General features: G+C 39.7%; 1 protein-coding gene across 1 annotated transcript in view; it reads left to right on the forward strand.

The window, feature by feature from the left end:
* pcdh17 (protocadherin 17) overlaps positions 1–22552 on the forward strand; it is a 69364-nt gene that overhangs the window by 7701 nt on the left and 39111 nt on the right. The window contains exons 3-4 of the mRNA XM_034308953.2: positions 18424–18482; positions 18674–18846. Of these exons, the coding sequence (XP_034164844.2) occupies positions 18424–18482; positions 18674–18846 (232 nt within the window). The remainder of the gene's footprint in view (positions 1–18423; positions 18483–18673; positions 18847–22552) is intronic.

A 22552-nucleotide genomic window follows, 5' to 3' on the forward strand; every position in this document is an offset into this window, starting at 1 on the left:
TACCATTCTAAGGCCTTTTCTCCCCCCCCATAAACCCCCCTCCCCCTTCTCCTCTCTTCTCCTCTCCTCTCCTTCTTTCCTTTCCTTTCCTCTCCTGTGTGCCCCTCATTTTTCAGAAGCACTTTCCGCACTCAGGCTTGGACATTTTTCAGCAACTCGATATAGTATAGAAATTGTAGCTGCACTTTAGTGAGCAGCCAAAGTAAAAAATGTGTCTCGTTTTGTTTGTTTGTTTGTTTGTTTGTTGCACTTGATTTTATGCAAATGACATAATCTGAGTATAGAGCCTTGTGTACTGAAAAGAAAGAGAGAAAGAAAGAAAGAAAGGTCAGGGAAGGAGACAAATAAGGAATGGGATTTAGAAGTTAGAAAATGATGGCAACTCATGATAACTCGTTATCCTGTTCCTTATTAATTAATCCATTCTTAAAGAGTAGTTTGTCAACAATGAATTTAAGAAATCATTATAGTCATAAAGTGGCACTAATGTTTTCCTGTGTTTTGATTAGCTAAATGTCTTTAGCATTTGTGATATTATGTTTTGCCATAGTGCTCATCCCTTGCTCTCTCCCTCTCTATCTATCTATCTGTGTGTGTGTGTGTGTGTGTGTCTCAGTCTCTCTGCTTTCCATCTCCTCCATTTGTCTGTGCATTAAACAGCGTCATTGTCCTGCCCTTGGTGTATTGTTCTTATTTCCAGATGCTGCGCTACAGTGAATTATTGATGTCAGGTTTTTGATACACATATGCGAGATCAATGTGTTTTGCAGGCTACGAGGGAAATGCATCTGAGCGTCTGCATGAGTTACACTGGAGGCATTAGAGCGTGCCTTAAACCTGCACCTTGCTTTTTTTTTAATTCCTTTGGAATTTGTTTTCTTCTGAGCCGTAGGTTTTATTTGCCACCTTGTTAACACTGTATACATCTTTGTGTTTGTGTGTGTGTGTGTGAGAGAGAGTGAGAGAGAGAGAGAAACTACACATGCTGATCTCTGGCTATATTTACTCCCTCATTAATAAATCAGCAGGTTTAGCCAATCAGACACGAGTGCTAGGTGTCAGGATACTCTGAAATCCTACATTACATGGTCTGTGAGCACAAGAGGAAAAGGTGTGTGTGTGTGTGTGTGTGTCCTCATTCGTATACAAGCTTTTATAATTCCTTTTCAGATTAAACACACACTCCCTCATGCTTTCATACCCCATTTATTTATGTCACATGCTGAAACTGTGACTCAAGTGATGATTTAGATACAAATTAGAGATGGTTTGAGATTAGCCTAGTTTTTCTAAAAGATGAAAATCCATCCTATTTTTTTTTTCTCTCCTTCCCTTTTTCCCTGCCTCCTGCTTCTTTTCTTTGTGTGCACTGAAGTGAGTGGAGAAAAATGTAGCGCGAAGGCTAGAGAGAAAAAAAAAAATCTCGCTGCTTTTACCGCACAGTCACACGATTAATTAGCGTGCTACAAAAGTGCATGTCTGTGTGCTTAATACACAGGACATTTGTCGAGCTGCATGTATTATGTATGACAATTCTGGAAATCTAAGTCACGCTGTTGAATTATTTAGCGAGTTGTATAGCGCCATAATCTAGCACGTGCCAGTCTGCCAGGGTTTGAGCTGCGCTGCAAATCGGCAGGTTATTATTAACTCATAACCTGATACATCTTCACCCGTCTCTGTATCTCTACTCAAAGGATGGAATCAATTGGAAGCAGGCCAGTGGGGCCATGGGTCTGGGGTAGATTCGTTAAATGAATGAGTGGACGAATGAATGATTTATTGAGCTAAGAGTTGTGTGATACATAACGTTGAACTGGAACACTTGTTTCTTAATGAGTCAGAGCATCATCTCTACGAATGCTACAAAAAGGCCATATATAAATATATATAACTACATTGTAGAACGTATGGAAGTGCATAGATAATGGCGTATAATGCGTTTGTGTATGCGTGTGCGTGTCTCAAGGTCGACAAGACATCCTTCTTGAAGGATGAGGAAATATTGCTTACTCAGTGTTGTGTGGTTAGGTTATTTAATTACTTTAAGCAGGCAACAGAAGCTATTACCGTGGTAGACTGTAAACCGGAGAGAGATGCACCAGCGTGATGCAAAAAGACCGCAAAGCCTGACCCTTGAAACAGGAAATACAAAAGTACTTAATTTGCCTGGTCAAGACATCTCAAGCTCTTGTGGTTTTGGTTTTCAGACTACATTGTTTTCGTATGGTTTTATTGCGACTCTTGGACACGTCAAACAGGCGCGATACAGGATTTACGATGTGGCACTTGCCATTCTGCTTTTCATCTCCAAGCTTAAAATTGCTCTCTGGCACCCTGCTTGTTTTTCACAGGCTTTTGAGGTTTTGTGTTCTTCCATCGATCTTACAGTAAACAGTGGTTTTCTTCTCTCCTCGTACAGCGCAGGTGTTTGGAGAAGCAAGCCGCTGTTAGTCCCCATCAATATTTGCTCGAGCTCCTCTACTCTGTGCACTATAACCTTAACCGCTAATGGTAGCCATGCCCAGTGCTGAAAGGCATCATCATTAGACTTGCAATAGATCATACTCTGGTTTGAGTTGATATTTGTTTAACGGGGGGAAGAAAAAAAAAAAACGGAGGGAAAAAAAGCAGTACTTTATTTGCTCTTGTTTGCTTAAGAATGCTTTCTGTACTGCATGTTCCTTACAATGAAATATTCTGCAAAGGAATAACATCTAAGCAAGTGAAAATATCTCAAATACAGTCAAATATATGTAGTATCTTCTGTTATAAGATTGAAATAAACCATGCATAAGATTACTAAAGCTATTTCTAGATATTTTTTACTCATTTCCAGCTTTACACTTTCTTATTCTGTTGGCAGATAATTCAGTTTCTTTCTAGAAATAAATGCTTAAAATGAGCAAAAGTATCTACTGATAAAGCAAGCTTAAAATGAGTAAAAAAAAAAATCTAGAAACAGGTTTAATAATTATTTATTAGGTTTATTGTAACTTTATAATAGGGACCACTAGATAAAATTGACTATATTCAAGATATTATCATTTGCTAAGATGTCGGGTTTTTTTGCAGTATAGCAATCTGACATTGTTTACATTTAAAAAAAAAAAAAAAAAAATTATGTACACTCATCTTTGCTATGTTGTAAATCCCAAGTATTGACCATCTGGCCTCATTACAAGTCTTCACACTCTAGAATTAGTCAATTTCAATTCAATCAAATCAGATTTGCGCTTTTCAGAGACCAGTAAATAAATAACGATCAGAATTTTGACCCAAGTTTAATGATCATTTAAAGGAGAACACCAGCCTGAAACATTAACTATGCTTATATGAAAATATCTTTGGTATTTTTGGAGATTCTGGTGTGAATTTGTCGGATGGTGCTGTGGCGTTATGGTTCCTGTGAGAAGTTAGCGGTTGTCTGCTGCTCTGACGTCACTAGAGGACATTGTTAGTGCAATTTGTTCAGACCTTTGTTGCATTTTATTCTATTTTTTTTATTTTATTTTTTACTATGTGGCCTGTGTGCTGTATGTGGGTCTGTAATGGAGTACAGATGGGTGTGTTTTGTCTTTCTGGTCCAGCGCATTACCACTTGCCTTTGGTTCCTCACTGGATGATCACTGATTGCTAAAAGACCATTTAATAAGAGAAAAAATGATCAACCATCTGATACATAAATTGATAACAGTCAGGTTTAAAAAAAAAAACACTATTTTTCAAAACCTAAATCCCACTGGTGCCACCACAAGTTGAAGCATTGTGGGTAATTTAGGAAGCCAAAGCGAAAAAGACCATGCTGATGAAAGAAGTTTAAACTAAAAACATAAATTCAGACTTTGATTACAAATAAATCTTGGATGCCGCTGAAGATCACGTGTTAATTATAAAGAGTGAAGTCATTCGGGGTGGATTTTTCCTTTACGTTAGCACTTTCTGGACTAGACTTACAAACAGTAAGAGGCCTTTGAAACTGTCCGCAGTCAGAGATGAACAATTTGTTCACTCCATGCTGTGACCCCAAAACACACACAAAGCTGGGTTTTGTGGTGCACTTTTGCCTTGAGGGAATGAATAGAGGCAGGATGCTGCTGAGCCTCCACTGCCTGGGTGGGAACGCACAAGATTGTTCAATCACCAGCTGTGTTTTGAAGTACCATCCCGCTTCTTTATTATTTCCAAATTATGCTGGCGACCCAGCGGGGCATTCCGAACCCTCAAGGGCCCTTGGGATGCTTCTCATGGGCCTCCTTGAGCTTAATTGTCTAAGTGGCAGGATCCACTCCGGGGTTCTGTTTGTTAGGTTCAATTTTAGATTCTTTTGTCTTGAATGTCTTGTTAGCTAAAATATGAGTATCGTGTTCATTAATATTCTATAACACTAATAAGAGAGAAGGATGAATTTTAGTGACGGTATTAAAGAACGTTAGAATGGTTAGTGTTTTATTTCAATGTCAAATCAAGTGGAACTTGCTTTTTTTCAGTGTTGGCACTCGCCCAAATTGAACATTGTCTCTTGTTTGAGTGCCCTCAGGTAAGTTCCTGATGTGCTGGAGAATAAGGGTCTTTTCTTGTGAGAAGCCAACAGAGAGATCTGCTTTCTCACACAGCACTCATTTTACTTGCAAAACTGTCCTGCTTTTCTGTTTTTTCTCTCTTTTAACTAGAATAAAACATTTATTTGAGGAGCTTTCATTGCCCGTGATGTTTGTTCAGACATGTTTTGAAGCCTGCTGTCACACACGGGCTCCTGCATGGAGTTCATTTCTTGTCAAGGGGAATAGCATGTGAAATCAATGCCAAAATTGGAATTCTGTGAACAGTAAATTCACGGACAATTTTGCAGTCATATATTTTGTAACGCGACCTCATGCACCGTTTTTGAATCATTATTCACATATACAGGTCTAAAGCTTACGTCTTACTTTATATGTTTCTAGCTTACCAGAGTTTTGACAGTGGTGACAGTTTTACAGTTTCTCTTGAGACATCCACAGAAATGATTCTCTTCAAAACGTTAGAGCCGTTCAGTGTTTGAGTCGGAAGACAAGAAATATTGTTGTAATTATCACACATTTGTGAATGATGTATGGAAATTTGAAGTATAATGTATGTATCATTTGTAATCACAGCATAGGCATTATGAAGATATAAATTAGGATTTATAGTTGTAATATTTGAGAATAATTGAGGATTGTGCTTGCAATGACAGTTGCATTTTTATTAATCTCATTATGGATCAGTTATGGTCTCATAATTACATTCAGGCACAATTACTTTACAGAAATTGACTCCATATTGTTAATGTGTTAAATGTTGCTGTAGAGAATGTATATAATACTAAGCACATTCCTCACATACAGTCTTAAAAATGACGTGTGTTTAAGGAGCCGTTGAGTAAAGATGACTTTTCTGGTCACCTTTGATCACAATCCTGATACGGGACTGTGTGGGGATTATCTCACTGGGTAATTACAGCATGGTGGTTCAACCCGAGCAGTTGACCTCTTCTTATAGTGCGATCACTCGCTAGCACTCTAGTGAGAGGTTTCTCAGGTCACTGCGGTTAAATCGATGGCCAGTCCAAATGTGGAACACGGTTTGCCTTTCCACTGAGGTGCAGCGTGCACTCATTTCTTTCCCAGTGTTCTTAGATTGCTGAGTGGCAGGACATGGGGGTAATATGAACCCAGTGACTGTGGCCTTGTCTGTTACACACATCGGGCTTGTCAGCACTTATGTTTTGTACACACTCTTATCTGTTTATGGTAAGTCTTGCTCTACCTCGCCTTTTGCCGCTTGCTCGAGTCCCATCATAAATAAAAGGTGCTTTGTTGCCATAAGAGCCCCAGAGTGACGGGGCCAGTTAAAGTGCAGCCTCGAATACCACCTGGGTTTTACGGGCTGCCCAAACATGGAGCGAATATACATACATACATACATATATATTTTTATATATATATTTATATATAATGAATTATTAAATATGATAACATGTTAGGCAGCTATCGTAATACTTGATATAGCATTATAATATTACAGTATCAGCACATATTTATCTGAATTTTATCCGTTGTAGTACCGCCAATGGAAAGAAAAACAGGAATAGTTGAAAGAACTATAAGGCCCAATCCCATTTCTACCCCTTAGCCCTTCCCATTTCCCCTACCCCTCCGTTTCACACGTTCACGTGAAGGGGTAGGAGTGTCTTGATTCTCTTTTGGTTGGAGGGGTAGGGGGAAGGGGAAGGGCCAGATAGCCCTTCAATCGTAGCTTTTTCAGGACCACACTTCAAACGAAGGGGTATGAATTATCTCAGCGTAAACCGGCTACAGCGGCAACATGGCTGCCCAAGCGAACAAAAAGACCCACAAATGTAAGCATTATTGATGTTAATAAAGATTTTAATGAACATAAATCATTTGTTTCATGTTACATTCAATCGTGTGTTCATATTTACGGTGATGTTATTCAAAGAAATGTTTGCAAAAAATCGCTAAAGTTTGCTAACGTTATATCATTACAGACTGCATGATAGTGCCACAACATATTTTCATGTCTGATCAGGGCTGTAACCACCAAAGACATTGACACTTTTTTCTCAAATATTGCCAATTCGCGAGAGAGAATTAGGACCTAGATGACGTATGATGACGTGTAACGGTATAGTAGTGGTGTCCCAATTCTTAGGGGAATATTTTGACACTCTGTTTCAAGGGACAAGGGGAAGGGGTAGGGGTAGGTGAAGGGGTATAAAATAGAATTGGGATTGGGCCTAAGACATGTATAGCAGCGTTTCAGCGTCACAGCTTAAAGGTTCAATCCAAAACTCAGGTTTCTGTCTGTTTGGAGTTTCATATGCTCTTCCCATGTCTGTTTGAGTTTCCTCTGGTTTTCTCCCACTATCCAAAAACATACTGATACACTAAATTTGGTTATACTGTGAATGTGTGTGTGCATACTGCACCGCAATTGGCTGGAGTCCCATCCAGGGTGTATTCCCATCTCATGCCCAGTGTTCCCGGTATAGGCTCTGTATCCACCACATCCCTGATCAGGATGAAGCACTTACTGTAGATGAATGAATGAATGGAAGTGGTATTTTCCAAATCAATATTTGTTATTATTTCTTTCAGGAAGAGAAAAAAACCTCTTTCTTCCTTTCTATCTCCTGAGGAATGCTGGCACAACGGTAATAGACTTCCATACTGGCACTTAATGTCTTTGAGCGAGGGCTTACTGGCGCCTCTTCAACGTTAGATCCATCTACAGACTGGGGCGCTATGATTGATCCAGAGAGGGAGGAGTTTATAACTCATTTCGTCTAGTCAGAGAATTGTTTTCCTAGCTGATAATTACAGTCAGTCAGTCTCTCTCTCTCTCTCTCTCTCTCTCTCCCCCCCCCCCCCCCCCCCACTTCATTCTTGTCAGTTTAAATCAGCTGTGCCATGGTTCAAGTCACGACCCAAGCCAGATACCTGATGATGAGATTATCCTGTCATCGACGTGAACTTTGTGCATTCTCTACAATCGATCGACGAAAAGGCTGGTCAGAAGCGAAGAATCACTGTAGAAGAGTGCTACATTTACCACAACGGAGAAGAAGACAGGACATTCGAATATACACGTTTTCTCTCTCACTCTCTTACTCCTCCTTCTTTTTCTGCCACCGTTTCTTGAATAATCATGAGAACAGTGATCATTTTCGGTCTACACAAGAGCATATGTGTTCATAACAAACAGACTGTACAAACCGCTGCTTTTTATTCAGCTCAGTTAAAAAAGAGGACCAGTCCATCACTGGTATGTCAGGGGGGTGGGAATGGATAAAAAAATAACTAATACTGAAGAGAGAAAAGAAAATTACTGAGGTTCTAAGGTTTGCTTGCTCTCCAGGTTTCTCAATTGAGGAGGAATTCTGCTGTGTCTTTTAAGAGAAGGTCAAGTGGCTTTATAGCTGTAGATTATGTGCAATTGTATCTTCTGGGTTTTGCTGATTAATTCCATAGCCTGACTGATGCTTTCTCAAACCACTCATCTAAACGAATGTGCAGTGTTTCTGTGGAGCTGTGGCATTCTGGCACTGCAGTTTAAGCAGAATGTTCTTTTTTAAGAACTCACACTCTCACACACACACACACACACACATCCTCAGTGTAGCAGGCCACAGAGAGTTGACAGAAACAGTGGTTCTTTATTCCAGTTCTGGGTACCATGTACTCTGCACACGTTTCCCTGCTCTAACAGCCCTGACACACCACACCAGCGTCGAAGTAACCAAGGCTGACGGAGATGAAAAAAATCAGTATTTGTAATGAACCCTAAGAAAAGAAAAATGGGAAAAGACGAGGTCAGCATCTTATACTTCTACTTCACTAATTTTCTATAACCTAGTATAATTATTCATGGTATTTATCTCTAAAATAAACACTAACACACAGGCACAGCATTTCCTTTTTTTAGGTTAAAGCATCAAAAACAAAGCAAGTGATTGACTAAAGTCACAATTCAATGCATTCAAATCTTAGCCTAGTTAACCTATAGTTTTATACTCCAAACCAAACAAACTTACGCAGTAGTGCTACACTGTGCAATCATGTGCATATCATGAAATTGTGATTTTTCTTATTCTGAGAACACACACAAGGTAATGGGAACTTGTGTTCACATTGTTGTATTTTGATGCTTGCGTTTGTGCCTTGATAGTTAGCTGATGATTTAAATCAGGTGTATTATAGTGTTTCTCACTTATGGTAAACGTCACCCTGGCAAATTACCCATAATTCTTCACTTTGTCACTATTTCCACTGCCAAGTGAGCCATGCCGTACTTACACACCCATGCTGAATTTGGTTACCCGTCTTTCCCAGGTACCATGCGAGTTGAACCAGGAAATACGGTTGGAGCTAAAAAATAGTGCAAACACAATCATCACAAAATTGAGTCTTCTCTACTGGAACAAAAATCCTCAGTAGTAGTCGATATTTCTGGTGGATTTAAGAAGCCAGAAATTTTAATCAGTTTCAAAAAACAACTAAATTTCAGACTTTTTAAATGTATTCACCAGCAATAACATCTTATCACTAGTTAACTCACCATGATCAAAGTAAAATCCACCATATTCTAGTTTAGTCAAATCCAAAATGGCTTCCTATATGCCTTGTTTATGCCCTACATAGAATATAAAACAATGGAGCTTAACACACTACCTCATGGCCTCAGGAAAAGTATAGACTGAGTATTTAGTCCCAGAAAATTCACTGCTTATGTATATATATACTTAGGTACGATTTTCATTCAAACATCATTCCAATAAAGAATAAAGTCTTGTCACGCTTGACTGTGTTTTCATTCATAGCCAGTCATAAAGTAAATGTTTGCTCCTCATTATTTGCAGTAAACAGTGAAGTATTGTCAGCGTTGTGTTTTGGTGTGTGCGCTGCCACTGAAACTAACTCTCTTCCACGTGTGTACTAGTTCATACTATGAGAGAGAAACAAGGCAGCACCACACATTTCAACATCAAATCGTTGATTTGAATTTCGAGTTCATTTTACCACTCCAAATGCCCCAGGGTTAGCCCTGGGTTCAGTTTTGTTTGCTGTGCTGTTTTCTATGCTGCAAGCAAGTGAAACAGTTCCCAGGTCATGATCTAATCTATCCTGTTCCATTTTCCCTATTTCTGAATGGAAAAAAAAAGCTTTGCTCAACACAATGTTAAGAATAACATGTATATTAAAATGCAAATGCATACTTAGTAGTTAGAATTAGTGAATATGTGCTATTAGCTATTTGGCAGAAAGCCTGTATAGATAAGAACAGATGCAGCCATAGAGAACAGGCTACTCCGGTCAGTCTAGAGAAAGCCTGAGCATTTTTCATGTGATAAGCAACATCGTGTGCACATTATTGTGCGTAACCAATGTGGACGCCACAATAAAAAAAAAAAAATGGGGCAAAAATCTATTTTTGCGTTGCTCCGACTTCCGCTCTGTCATTTTGTGTATTATGTGTACCACGTCGTTTTCTCACATAAAAATCATCTTATACTGAAATAACGGTATGCACAGAATCCATGCTAGTCCATCCTCTTGATGTTTGGCAGTCTGTTCCACAAAGTGACAAGACTCTGGAGGGCTTATGCAGATTGACCAAATCCACACCAGGTGGTCTACGACTAGATCTGGCACCATCTCTGAGGTGTTTATATAGAAGTGACATACAAACATAAGGGAGGATTACGGGTTCTTTGACCTGTTGCACACACATATAACACACCCTGTGATTACTGTAAGCACCTTAGCAAAAGCTCTAATACAGCATGCTTAATAAGAGTTAGGCCGGGTGGGATGTTTACACAGAGAGACACCTAAGCTTAAGAAAGACGCCTAAGTGTCATTACTTCAACCGAACTTCCGATCCAAGCTCTTCCGTTCAGGTATTTAGTTTAGAGCCAGTTATAGAGCCACAAATATCAGGTGTCTAGGTATCCAATGACTGTTTAGTCATTTATTGTATATTCTGATACTGTTTAAATGGTACAAAAAAGACTCATAACAGTTTAAAGAACTTTATGAAGGTCTACATTTCAAAATACTACAGGATTCAGTTGCTTCTTTCTCTCTCACTGTCTGTAATGAAAAGTGACGATCGCGATAAGTCACGTTGCCATTGATCATTTCTTTGTTCCTTCTTTCCTTCCGTTCTTCCATCCATCCATCCATCCATCCATCCATCTTTTCTTCCTTCCTTCCTTCCTTCCTTTCATTGGTAATCTAGGTCCTCATTGCTCATTCTCTGTAATGAACCGTTACGTCACAAGTGAGTCACGTTGCCATTGCTGAGTGTTAAGAGATGCTGTCTGAGTCAGGAGTATTGATTTTATGTACTTGCCATGTCATCTCCACCTCACAAAGTCTCTCTCTCTCTCTCTCTCTCTCTCTCTCTCTCTCTCTGTCTCTGTCTCTCTGTCTTCCTCTCTCATGTCAATAAACCTAGCTCACCATAGCATTAGAGGTGTTCATCCGGAAAGTCATGGAAAGGGGTGCTTTTATTTACATGCTGGAGGTCATATATGAAGATGACACACGAACGTATTGAGTTCTCATGCTGTACGATGCCTAATATGTTTATATTTTGGGAAATAGAACCTACTGAGTTCAATAGAAAATATCGCAGACAGGCACAAACAAAAATAAAGACTGCAGGAATGGGGCGGGATTGGTCAGAATTTTTTTGGGAAGGATGGAAGCAGGATTAAAACAGTCTCGTGTACATCTCTACATAGCATTGAACGACATGCCCTCCACCCTGCTACTCGAGCCTCACCCATCCAGTGGACTGTTGAAATATTTGTGGTTGTTTGTGTGTACTATGGGTCTTTTGTGTCTGTGTTTCCACAGATACTAAACATTAAATCATATGTGTCTTTTGCTCACTAATTCATTTCATTGTTTGTTGTGGACGGTTATTTTCAGGGGACCGTATATGATTCAAGGACTTTTCAAACCAGCCCACTTGTGTGTGTGTGTGTAATGTGGTTTAAAAGCATTATTTGTGCCCATTGTGCAGGTCTTCCTGAGGGAGACTTGGCCTGCTACCAGAATGGATGCATAGGGAACCCAAAGGCTTCACTAGAGGCTGGGATCTCAACAGAAACCTTAGCTCCTTTCTAAATCACTTCACGCTTTTATATATCAATTACACACTGCTTATTCTGCGTTGGAGTGTTACAGCGCCACATCCTTTTACTCATCTGTTTGTTTAAGGGCTCAGAATCTTTCAGTCCTGCTAGGTTGCACCACAGCCAGATCTCAGTGTCCTGTTTACTACATATCAGTGTTTACTGGGTTACGTATTATTATCTGCGGTTGTGCTGAATCTGGGAATTAACTGTAATAATATTGTCAGAAATAACTGCATGACCATGCAAAAACACAAAAGATGTAGATCTGAATGAGTCAACAACCATTTTTCTCCTCCATCTGTCCTTGTGGAAAAGAGCAACCTCTCTCTTGGTCAGGCTTGCGTGCTATCAGATTACAGGATTATATTCTGTTATTTTGAAAGGGGAAACTGAATTTTATCCACCATACACACATCTGCTGCACATGCTATCTCTGTTTACTGATCAGAGGTGGTTTTGGGCACTCTGTACATGCAAGACTGCTTGCATATCACTTTTAATCTGACCCTGGGATTATGTTAATCTTGATGTGTTTATTTGATGAAAGTAGGATTTGGAATATAAAGTGTAGTTCATGATGTGAGCATGCATGTGTGAGGTTAAAATACATAACAGAACCACAATTTAATTTATATGTTAAATATTCAGTGTAACAAAGGCTTCTTTTAAAACGTGCATCTAGTTTAGTTTGTGGAAGAGCAAGCTGGACAAACACTACAGATTTTTAAAAAAAATTTATTTATTTATTTTACCAGAATGCCCGAATTTGCCCTTTCCCAAAACTTTTTTAAAGCAAATTTCCCGAAACCATTCTCAGCATGGATGAGCCGATGTTTTGCGAAAGCAAATGGGTCAATCTCCAGAATGATCAGAGGTTGGTATTTTTTTTTTTATGATTTAATAATGTTTGATTTATTTGACAGAAGACATACACTTCATGTTGTCTGAGTAATTGGATGAGTGATACAGGCAACAGCCAACAGCGAAGCTATCCTCAGAGAAAGGGGATTAATTCTGCAGTTTAGGACAGTAATCTGTTTTGTGCTGCTTAAAATATAAAGCATTGTACGTGTATATATTCACTGATAGAGCGCTGTTAGGACTTAAGACCTACTAAATGTAGGGCTTTTTTCAGTCCTAAGTAATGCAGACAAGATTTGTGGTGTCTCTTTATAATTAATCCAGATGGATTAATCCAGATGGATACGGTTCCTGACCACAAACGTCTGCAGTCACGCAGCATTCATTTCAGAGGAACCAATTAATTTTTCAAAAATTTTAACTCGAATGGGACAGGAAATGAATGGCCATGGCATTTAGTTCGTTAAGGCCAGACGATTGATTGGCTTGGTAGCCGCAGGAAAGCACGCAACTGGTTAATTAAATTTGATCACTTTGAATTGCGCCAGAGAATTGGTCTGATCAATGCTATTGCCACTGATTGTCCTCTTTTCTTTCTTTTTGTCTCTCTCTCTCTCTCTCTCTTTCTCTGTCTGTGGCTGTACATGTTGTTATATAGGTCTTCAAAGCCTGCACCTGTAGAAAGAGAAGAGAGTTAGCACTTGCTTTTGTTCTTTTTTGAATCAGGGTCTTGTGGTTACTCGCTCAGGCCCTATTTACGATGTTCTTGTAAAAACTGATTGTTCTTTGTGTATGTAGCTTTATAGTACATGTATACAGATGGTGGTTCTCCCTACAGGCCTTGTGCCTAAACAGCAACTCAGATACTTTGCTCTTCAGTCGTTTCGTCTCCAGCTGTAAAACACAGTCCCTATTTATTACACTTAGCTCAAGTTTTTTTTAAGAGTCTATGTTGAGGTATAATTCTACTGATTTTTCACAATCTCTGCATAATTGGCCTGTTGAGAAGTAAACAAAGTCATTCAGATTGTTTTGATGAAAAACGCAACCTTTCAGAGACACAGACAGACCTTATAGATAGATATTGCACTAAATGGTTATGAATACAAGGATATGAGACAAGGAAAACCTGGTGGCTGTTATGCTATGTGGGAATTTCGCTGGCATGCTTTGGATCCACTTGTCCCATTAGATGGAACAGTCACTGCAACTCAATACAAAGTTCTTCTGACTGATCACCTTTATCCTACGATGAAACATTTCTATCCTGAATATGGAAATGGTCAGCTGAATGGTTTGATGGGTATGAAAATGATGTAAATCATATGCGATGGTCTATACAGTAACCAGATTTCAACCCAACTGAAAACCTATTGGAGATTGGCATATTAAACAGCACTCTAAAAAAGCTGTTCCTTGTATATAAATATACAAGTTCAACCCCAAAACCATGAATGACTTTTGTTACTATAGTTTTTAAACCTGTTTTCTATTGGCTTATGGATTTTATTTGACCACACTTGGTTTATTACAGCCTACAGAAGTAGCTTAAATGGGTTTCTTATGTTTCTTAGATGAAATTAGGTATTTTGAGTCTGTGTATATATATATATATATATATATATATATATATATATAGGAATAAGTCGTGTTAAATTTAGAAAAACTATGAAATGTCCCTTTAAAATGGGTCTGTGATAGACTCGGAGGATCTGAAGGAGGAAGAGAGCCACGCCACATAAGGTCACCTTGGTGGAAACAGGAGACACTGAAGTGTCTGAGTAAAAACACATTAATGTCAACTTGGCAGAGGTACGTGATAAGAAAGGGGAATCGCTTTTAATCCATGCAAATTCATATACTTTATCTACTTCTTGATCTCTAGTCAGTCTATCAAGATGTTCTTCTAGATGCTAGACAGGTACACCCACCCTTTCTTCCTTCCTTCCTTCCTTCCTTTCTTCCTTCCTTCCTTCCTTCCATCCATCCCTCTGCCCCCAGGCATCCCACAAGGTTATCCATTTTCATTCATTTTCATTCGTTCTCCCTTGTTTCTCACCATCTTCCCCTTGTTCCTCTGTGCCTCTTTTTCCCCTCTCTACCTGCTTATACACACACACACACAAACACACACAGAGTTGGGTTCATTTGTCTCTATTGAGGGGTGTCTTCAGAGAGACCACTGAGGATACACCAAAATAGATCAGCTATTTTATACTGAGAGAGAGCCCATATACACTCACTTACATCAGACTTGTGCTTTTCCTCCCTAAGGTGTACCCATATTCCACCAAGAAACACACACATACACATTTATCATCTGAAACCTGGCCATGTAAAGTCGTGTCTGCAGGTTCATTCTTCAAGCCAAGAGAGAAATCCGGTGTCGGAGAGACGCAGAACGTCTGTGTTTGTGAACACAAGCTTATTAACATGGGATAATCTCTGTGTCTGGTTTTACACACACACACACACACACACACACACACACAACTAGAGTGGCATTTTTGGGAAGAAAGTATGTCCAAAAGTAGGTCTAAGAAATGATGAAAACACTTTTCATAACATGTGGGCAAATTTCCGGCATTCCGGCAGCTGTCAATAAAATATCCAGTAAGCTTGGTGAAAAACCTCAGTCTCTGTGGCAGCTCAGGCACCGTAAATGGAAGAAAAAACAAATTATGTGAATTTTCAGCATGCTGCCAATGAACACGTTTCAGAAACCGCTCATTAGACACTCATTCAAGCGTAGTTAGCACAAGCATTTTTAGTTGCTAAGGTCTTTGAAAGTTTAACAAAAAATAGTATTGATAATAAAAATAATAATATATCCTTAAAAATCCTTAAAAACTGTATAAACCATATTTTGTCTCTCCCTCTCTTGTCTCTCTCTCTCTCTCTCTCTCTTTTTCTCTAGGGATAGTTTGGATAGAGGCATATTATAAAACACTTTCCAGGAAAGTGCTCTTATCGTCTGTTTTAAAGTGCTGAAGCCTGGGTCATGGTCATGTGATAGCATGTAGTGCTTCCTAGGGCTGCCTGGAACAAGCTGTTAATGCTATCTAAATAAATTAACCCCTTTTTGCCTCTGCACTGCCCTGAGACCATGTGACCTGTGTTCCATTCCCCCTCCCAACCCCTCCAACTGTTTAATCATTAACACCAGCTTAGAAAAACATAGCACGGCATACACACGCCTTTGTCACGTAACATCTCACAGTCTTTTATCCCAGCCAGTTTTATCCATCCACCAAAAATTGTTTTCTGTGCAAGAAAGATTAGAAAGATTAAAGAGATCGAATGAATCGGAAGTTGCCAGGTATTGTTAGATTTCAAAACAATTCTTGAGCAATTCTTAGTTCCATAGCTAGACATTCTCGGTCATCTCAGACTCTGATCTACGCTTTGATACGACATTCCTCCTCAAATTTTATATCTCCTGTGAAGTTGAACATCACGGCACAATAGAACGCGTTGACAAAGGCGGAAAAGGTTCTTGTGGTTGAGGGAGGCCAATTTGACCTTCTCCAGAGCCTCCTTCCTGCTGAGCCCCTGCCTTTTTTTTCCTTTTCTTTTTTCCTCCCCTTCCTCTTTGTCTGTCACTGTCATTATGGCGCCTTTCAAAACTTTCTTTTGAAGTTCATTTGAAATAGGGCCTTACCCATACATGGGAAAGAGGTGCGGAGATTTCAGTAGTGTATCATTAGCATAGAGTTGAGAGACAGAATGTGAAGGGAAGTAATAAACAGTGTATCATTTTAGCTGTTTAAATGCTTTGTGAGGATTAGCCTGCTTTTGTCTCATTTTTGGAGAATGGACATCATAAAATTCTGTATATATATAAACCATATAAACGCAGATATACATATAAACCATACACATATATTAACTGCTTTCATATTTTACAGCTTCAGCGGCACTTTGATTGCACATTTGGGGTAGTAAATCACAATACTTCAAGTAATCTCGTATCATAGTTTCACTTCTTTTATCGTGGCGTGTAAGGAATAAAACACGACGGGGCGTGCTGTTATCAGAAAATAATCAACAAAGTATTAGCGTGATATCGTTACCACCCCAACGTTATTTTTCTCACATCCCAAAGTGTTTTATTCCTCTTAAACCACAGAAATTTGTCAATAGCAAAAAAAAAAAGAACTATAGAACAACACATCGTACTTTTTATCCATTTACAGTTGTATTAAATGTTGTGGAACTACCATGAAACAAGGTGGTTCTTGTTATCACTTCCTTATCGCAGCTCTGAACTATAAAGTCATTCTCTCACCAGGCTCTTTGTTTTTCTCTCTACTTTCTATCTGTTAATAAGACAAAAATATGCAGCTTGCCTTGTTATCAAGAAACCGGAAAGACCTCAGTGAAAACTTAGCTCTGACTGTAACAAAGCGCTGACACTGGGGACTTCTTCCAAAAAAAACTCCTCACAGAAACCTTTACCTTATCAACAGTTCACGTGGAGCATCTACCATGCAGTTTCCTGTGTTAGTTGTTACTATGGAAACGACTTACAGCTTATTAGAACGAGTACATTAATATAAATCTGCTGTTTGCCTAGCAGCCTGTCTGAGCCGCTGTTGTAGAAAATGACGCCTCCTGACCAATCAGAATCGAGAACTTAACAGTGTGGTGGAACAGTTTTTTAGAATAATTTTGACAATATTTTGACAAAAATTTTTTTTGTAATATTACAAAAATAAACCAGTTTCAGTTGTTTGTTTGGTACTTTGAGTATCAGTGAAGTTGGTTGATATTGTAGGTGAGCTGATCATATCAGAAATACATACGTATATGATATTTGTTTTCTATATTATAGTCAAAGTTGTTTTTATAGTTTTTTTACTACCTCTGCATGTATACAGTATGAATCCCAGGACTGCCATTGAGATGCTCTTGTTGTTGTTTACTCATGAGCTTTCCATATGCTTGGACTGCATTCTTAGAGGTTATAGAATTCACTTTGGGTAAAAGCATCTAAAGCTAGAGAAGGTGAAACTTCAGATATTCATATTTCAAAGCCGTCATATTGCTGCTAAGAACATGAAGCCAAACCCTCCACAAGTCAGAGGCAGGTGAAATTGTGTGATGTGAGATGGAGACACAGGCCCAGTGCATTAGTCTTCGTTCAGGCTCGTATTCAGCCATGTCAATATTGTCTGGACCACAGCTTATGCCGCCTTCTTCCTCCTCTCCACTCCATATTGACTCGGGACTGCAAAGCAAACACGTTGTGGCAACACTGACGTAACGCAAAGAGTTGAGAAACTGAGACCTATAAGAAAAGGTGCTATCGGCTTTTCCAGCGTCGTCAGATGTTGAAAAGATGGGCAAGGCCAGAGCAGAAGGAAGAAGATTGGCTAGATGGATGATTGTTGAAGTTTATTAAATAATGCACTCTTGCTACTCATGGGTGATTGTTGATTGTCGACAAGCCTGAACACAGCTTGCTTGTGCTGTGAGAATACATTCGCCGCACCTTTGTGTGTGCATGCGTAAATAGAGTACTTGATGCAACTATGGCATACTCTGCAGGTGTGTCTCCATGTTCCTACCTTTCCTTTTCTAGTCTACTATTTCTTCCCTTTCCTATTTATATCCATTAGGTCACTGCGAGTTCACAGTTGTGCGAGACAATGTTTTGAATGTTTAATTGCTGTATTAGTTAAATAATTAAAATGTACAAATGTAAGGATTAACACCCCCCCCACCCCCCCACCCTTCTCTCCCGCTTTCCATCCTTCCCCTTTTTTCTGAATAATTAATCAACCCCATTCACCGAGAGATCTCTATGCACACCAGGATGTGTTTCGATGTCGAGCAACACCTAAATTTCTCTCCCTTCTCCTTCACAGACCGACAACTTCCCCACCGAGCCCAATTACATGGGGAGCAGGCAGCAGTTTGTTCAAAGGTAAGTCCTATTAAATTACTCGCTCAGCCATCACATATGCCTGGACCCCCTCCATAGCCCCCCCCCCTACTTTACCAGTGAGCGTATGTCTCAAATTAGAAACCGTCCTCCGACCATTCTCAATTTCCCGTGTCATTTATTTACGCTGCTGTACTACTTTTTTTCTTTTCTTTGAATTTCTCATCATGTAGCAGTTCCACGTTTAAGGACCCGGAGCGAGTGAGTCTGAGGGACAGTGGACATGGGGACAGTGACCAGGCCGACAGCGATCAGGACACCAATAAGGGCTCGTGCTGCGACATGTCCGCCAAAGAAGCACTGAAGATGAAGGCAACTGGACTCAAGCCTCAACCTCTTGAGCAGGGTGAGTCTCCATCAACTCTTAAATCTTAAAGGTTTTTTTTTTTTTAATATACATATGCAGTATTTAATCTGTTTAAACTCAACCCTGGTGCCTCCTTGGTGCAATTAGCTTGGGAACGGACCAAAACAACTAGTCTAACTGATCTGACACTGCTACAAGACTGATTGGCGCCAACTGCAGGAATTTAACCAAACCTGCTGTGTATTTTATGTTGCGGGTGGATTTTTTTTTTTTTTTAACATACTAGCTTTAACATTTTAAAGATACTAAACTAAAAACGAGATGCAAAACAAGTGCCAGAAGATAGAGCTGGAGTTCTACAGAAGTAATATCTGGATATCTGCGGCACACAAAAAAACACAAACATAAAAAAAGAATACACAAAAAAAGAAAATTCTGGAAACATTTTACAAAATGGTGCTGTGTTTATGTATGCGTGGTGTCGTTGTTCTTTCGGCTGCTCCCGTTGGGCATCTCCACAGCGGATCATCGGTCTGCATATTTTGATTTGGCACAGTTTTTATGCCGGTGCCCTTCTTGACATAACCCTTCCCAATTTTATCTGGGCTTGGGACCGGCACTGGGAGTGCTCTGTCTTGTGCAACCTCAGTAGCTGGGGTCGGTTCCCTGGCCAGGAATCGAACCTGGGCCACAGCAGTGAAAGCGCCAAGGCCTAAGCACTAGTCCTCCAGCGGACCCTTGTGTATGCATGTTATTTATCCATGCTTGCTTAATTTCTATGATTTCTGACCGCTGAATTATTATTATTTTTTTTTGGCCAGCTTAAATTTGAGCACTGGGAAGCCGAATTGGACTAAATAGAAAATAAATGATCAAATTTACTTTGGTTCAAACTAGAAGAAATGGACTAATAGATGAGAAAGTGCCCCAACTTAGCTGACTTTTCTGGGCTTCGTATCTCAATACACCCCTCCCAATATCTTTTGTTCTTGGTTTAATAGGCGTTATTGGCATGATTGCTTTACAGACAACATTGCCAAAGCAATTACAAGTTGGTTCGACAATGTATAACGGACCGGATGCCAATATATAAACAACATTAATAATTTATTTTGGATCCCCCGCTATCTCTGATTCTCAGTTCAGTTTAGCGTGTTTCATTGGCCTGTCTGCTTTACAGGCAGCATTGCCAAAGCAATTACAAGTTGGTATGCAATGCCATAACAAGATCCCAACATATGAATAACATAACAATTCATTTCCACTTTCTCAGTTTGCTCTTTGCATTTCCCCTCTAACCTTTTCCATTCTTCAATATTCACTGCCCCGTGTTGCTCTGCGTCTATATTATTTATTGCTATTTTATTGGACCTTCCTCTTTTTATTTATTTCCCCAATCTTTCTCTTTTTGTTCTTTATTTGATCTGCCAAAGTATACGGCCGGTCTGACTTTCAAAGCCCCTTCTTTTCTCCGTTTTCTCTCTTCCTCTATACCCTTTCCAATCTTTCTTTTTTATCTCACACCCCAACCAATTCCGTTCTCTCATGTCTTACTCTGACTCTCTCTCCCTCATTCTTGTATTCCAGCACCGTTCTCAGTTTATCAAACCAGACAAGCCCATTATGATTTTATAAGCCAAACCACTTTAGCCTCTCCATTTAGTCCATGCTGGGGAAGCGCTGGGAGCGTGCTTCTTTATAACTTTCATAATGGAACATGGAAAGCGACTTATCGCGCAGCAGGAGAAATTACGTGCTCAGCCTGATTAAATATGAATAATTATTCCCCGTTCCATGTCGGTAGGACAAATGACTAGTGACATTCGTTGAACAATTCCTTGGGCTCCACTGACAGATACAAAGTTGCATGTTCCATGTGAGGAGGCTGAAGAATTATTTGCACTTGTTCATAAAAGAGGTTGTGTGCATCCATCCAGGGGCCTGCTGAGTCACATTTAAGACTGTTATACCAGAGCTTTATCCATCAAAAGAGAATCCAAAACCAAAAACACATTGTGTGTGTGTGTGTGTGTGTGTTGGCAGTTAGAATAAATGGCCTGTAAAAAGCTATAAATCAAATATAACAGTACAATTAATCAATAGAACAGAAGGAATCTTGTGCTATCTGGGTTGAGACACTGGAGTACTATGCCATTGATGTCTGCCTCGATTTAACTGTGTGTGCTTTGTGTGTGTTTCATTGAGATTCAGGAAAGAAAAAAAAAAGTCTGAATGCACTGGCAAGAGAAATTGGCCAATTAAAGAGGCCCATATGTTTCTTATTTTTATGACAGTAGTCATTTAATGGTGCATGGGAATAGTTGAAAAATGGCTGAAATTTGCTATTTTAGCTGTGGGACTTACTCACATGTTCAGCAGAGCACTGTTGTCTCAATCTCTGCGTATGTGTGTGTATGTGTGTGTGTGTGTGTGTGTGTTTGTGTGTGTGTGTGTTTGTGATACCTGATGCCAGTGTAAATTGTTAGGCTCACCGGTGAACAATGGCAAGCTCACTCCCTTGTCCTGGAGTGGCATTACTACTTTTGATTTTGAAGTGCAGGCATCTGAACTGGTTTTTAAAAGGGCCTGGGCTTTGAAATGGAGATTACATTGTTGTTACGAGGCGATGAGAGAGCAGTATAGCCATCATATTGCAAGCAAAGTGATCCATAATGCATTATGTTGCATTATTGCTGCGTGGTTTAAAGTGGAGTCTTACAGCTCTGTCTTGCAGCAAGCAGGGGGCAGTGTAGCGTGTGTGTGCGTGTGTGTGTGTGTGTGTGTTGGGGGGGAGTGTGGGTGTAGGGACACAGTACTTGTAGCGATTGTATTCTCATCATTGCTGGAATGCATTATCTGGGGAGGCCTTGAGGCTGGCGTTGGCTACAGCTGCTCGGACAGCGGAGAGGGTTTTAGTACATCTTTTCACTCCTCTAGCTTCCTTCTTTTCTCCTTTTCCACACTTCCCCTTTCCCCTCTGTCTTTTCATTCCTTTCCAATCCTTTGTCCTCTCTTCGTCCCTTTTTCTTTCTGAGAACAGATTCAGTAATAGATACTTATGTATCTATCTAGTAATGTCTTTACTTCTCTTGGTCATGCATGCACAAATATTTGACATGATATGACTTTTTTTTTTGTTGGTAAACACGATTTTAGCAGAATTATACATTTCAAGGCCTTGCAATAGACAGTCAGTTGTAGCTAAGGATGTATATTTCTACATATATATTGGTCAGTGCTTATTAAGTGATAAATCTTCAGTATCACAAAGGATTTAGCATTTAATACCATACTGACAGAGGATTTAACTCTTCCAGAGAGCTGAAGATTTATTCAGCTGCTGTGAGAAGGAAAAGGCTCAAACGGTCCACTTGAGCAGTCAGTAAAGCATACAGCAAGCCCAAAGCGTGGACAGTTCATCCTGTCCATGTGTGTGTCCATGTTCACTCCTTGGGCCATGTTTATTAGGCAGTAATTCAGGCAGAGACAGAAAGAGAGAGCAGGCTTGAGGCTCTGCTGAACATAAATAAGCAACACTTTTCAGCAGAGTCTCTCTCTCTCTCTCTCTCTCTCTCTCTGTGTGTCTCTCTCTCTATGTCTCTCTGTAGCTCTAGGCCTACACATGATCCACTCCAATTAGGGTGTACCTTACAGCATTTATTTAGTGGATTCTGGACAAAAACATGAAGTGAAACCAACCAAAGTGCAAGACCAGCATGAATACATCAACACATGCCTCTAGCCA

The sequence above is a fragment of the Pangasianodon hypophthalmus genome, chromosome 11, assembly GCF_027358585.1.
Source record: "Pangasianodon hypophthalmus isolate fPanHyp1 chromosome 11, fPanHyp1.pri, whole genome shotgun sequence".
NCBI lineage: Eukaryota > Metazoa > Chordata > Actinopteri > Siluriformes > Pangasiidae > Pangasianodon > Pangasianodon hypophthalmus.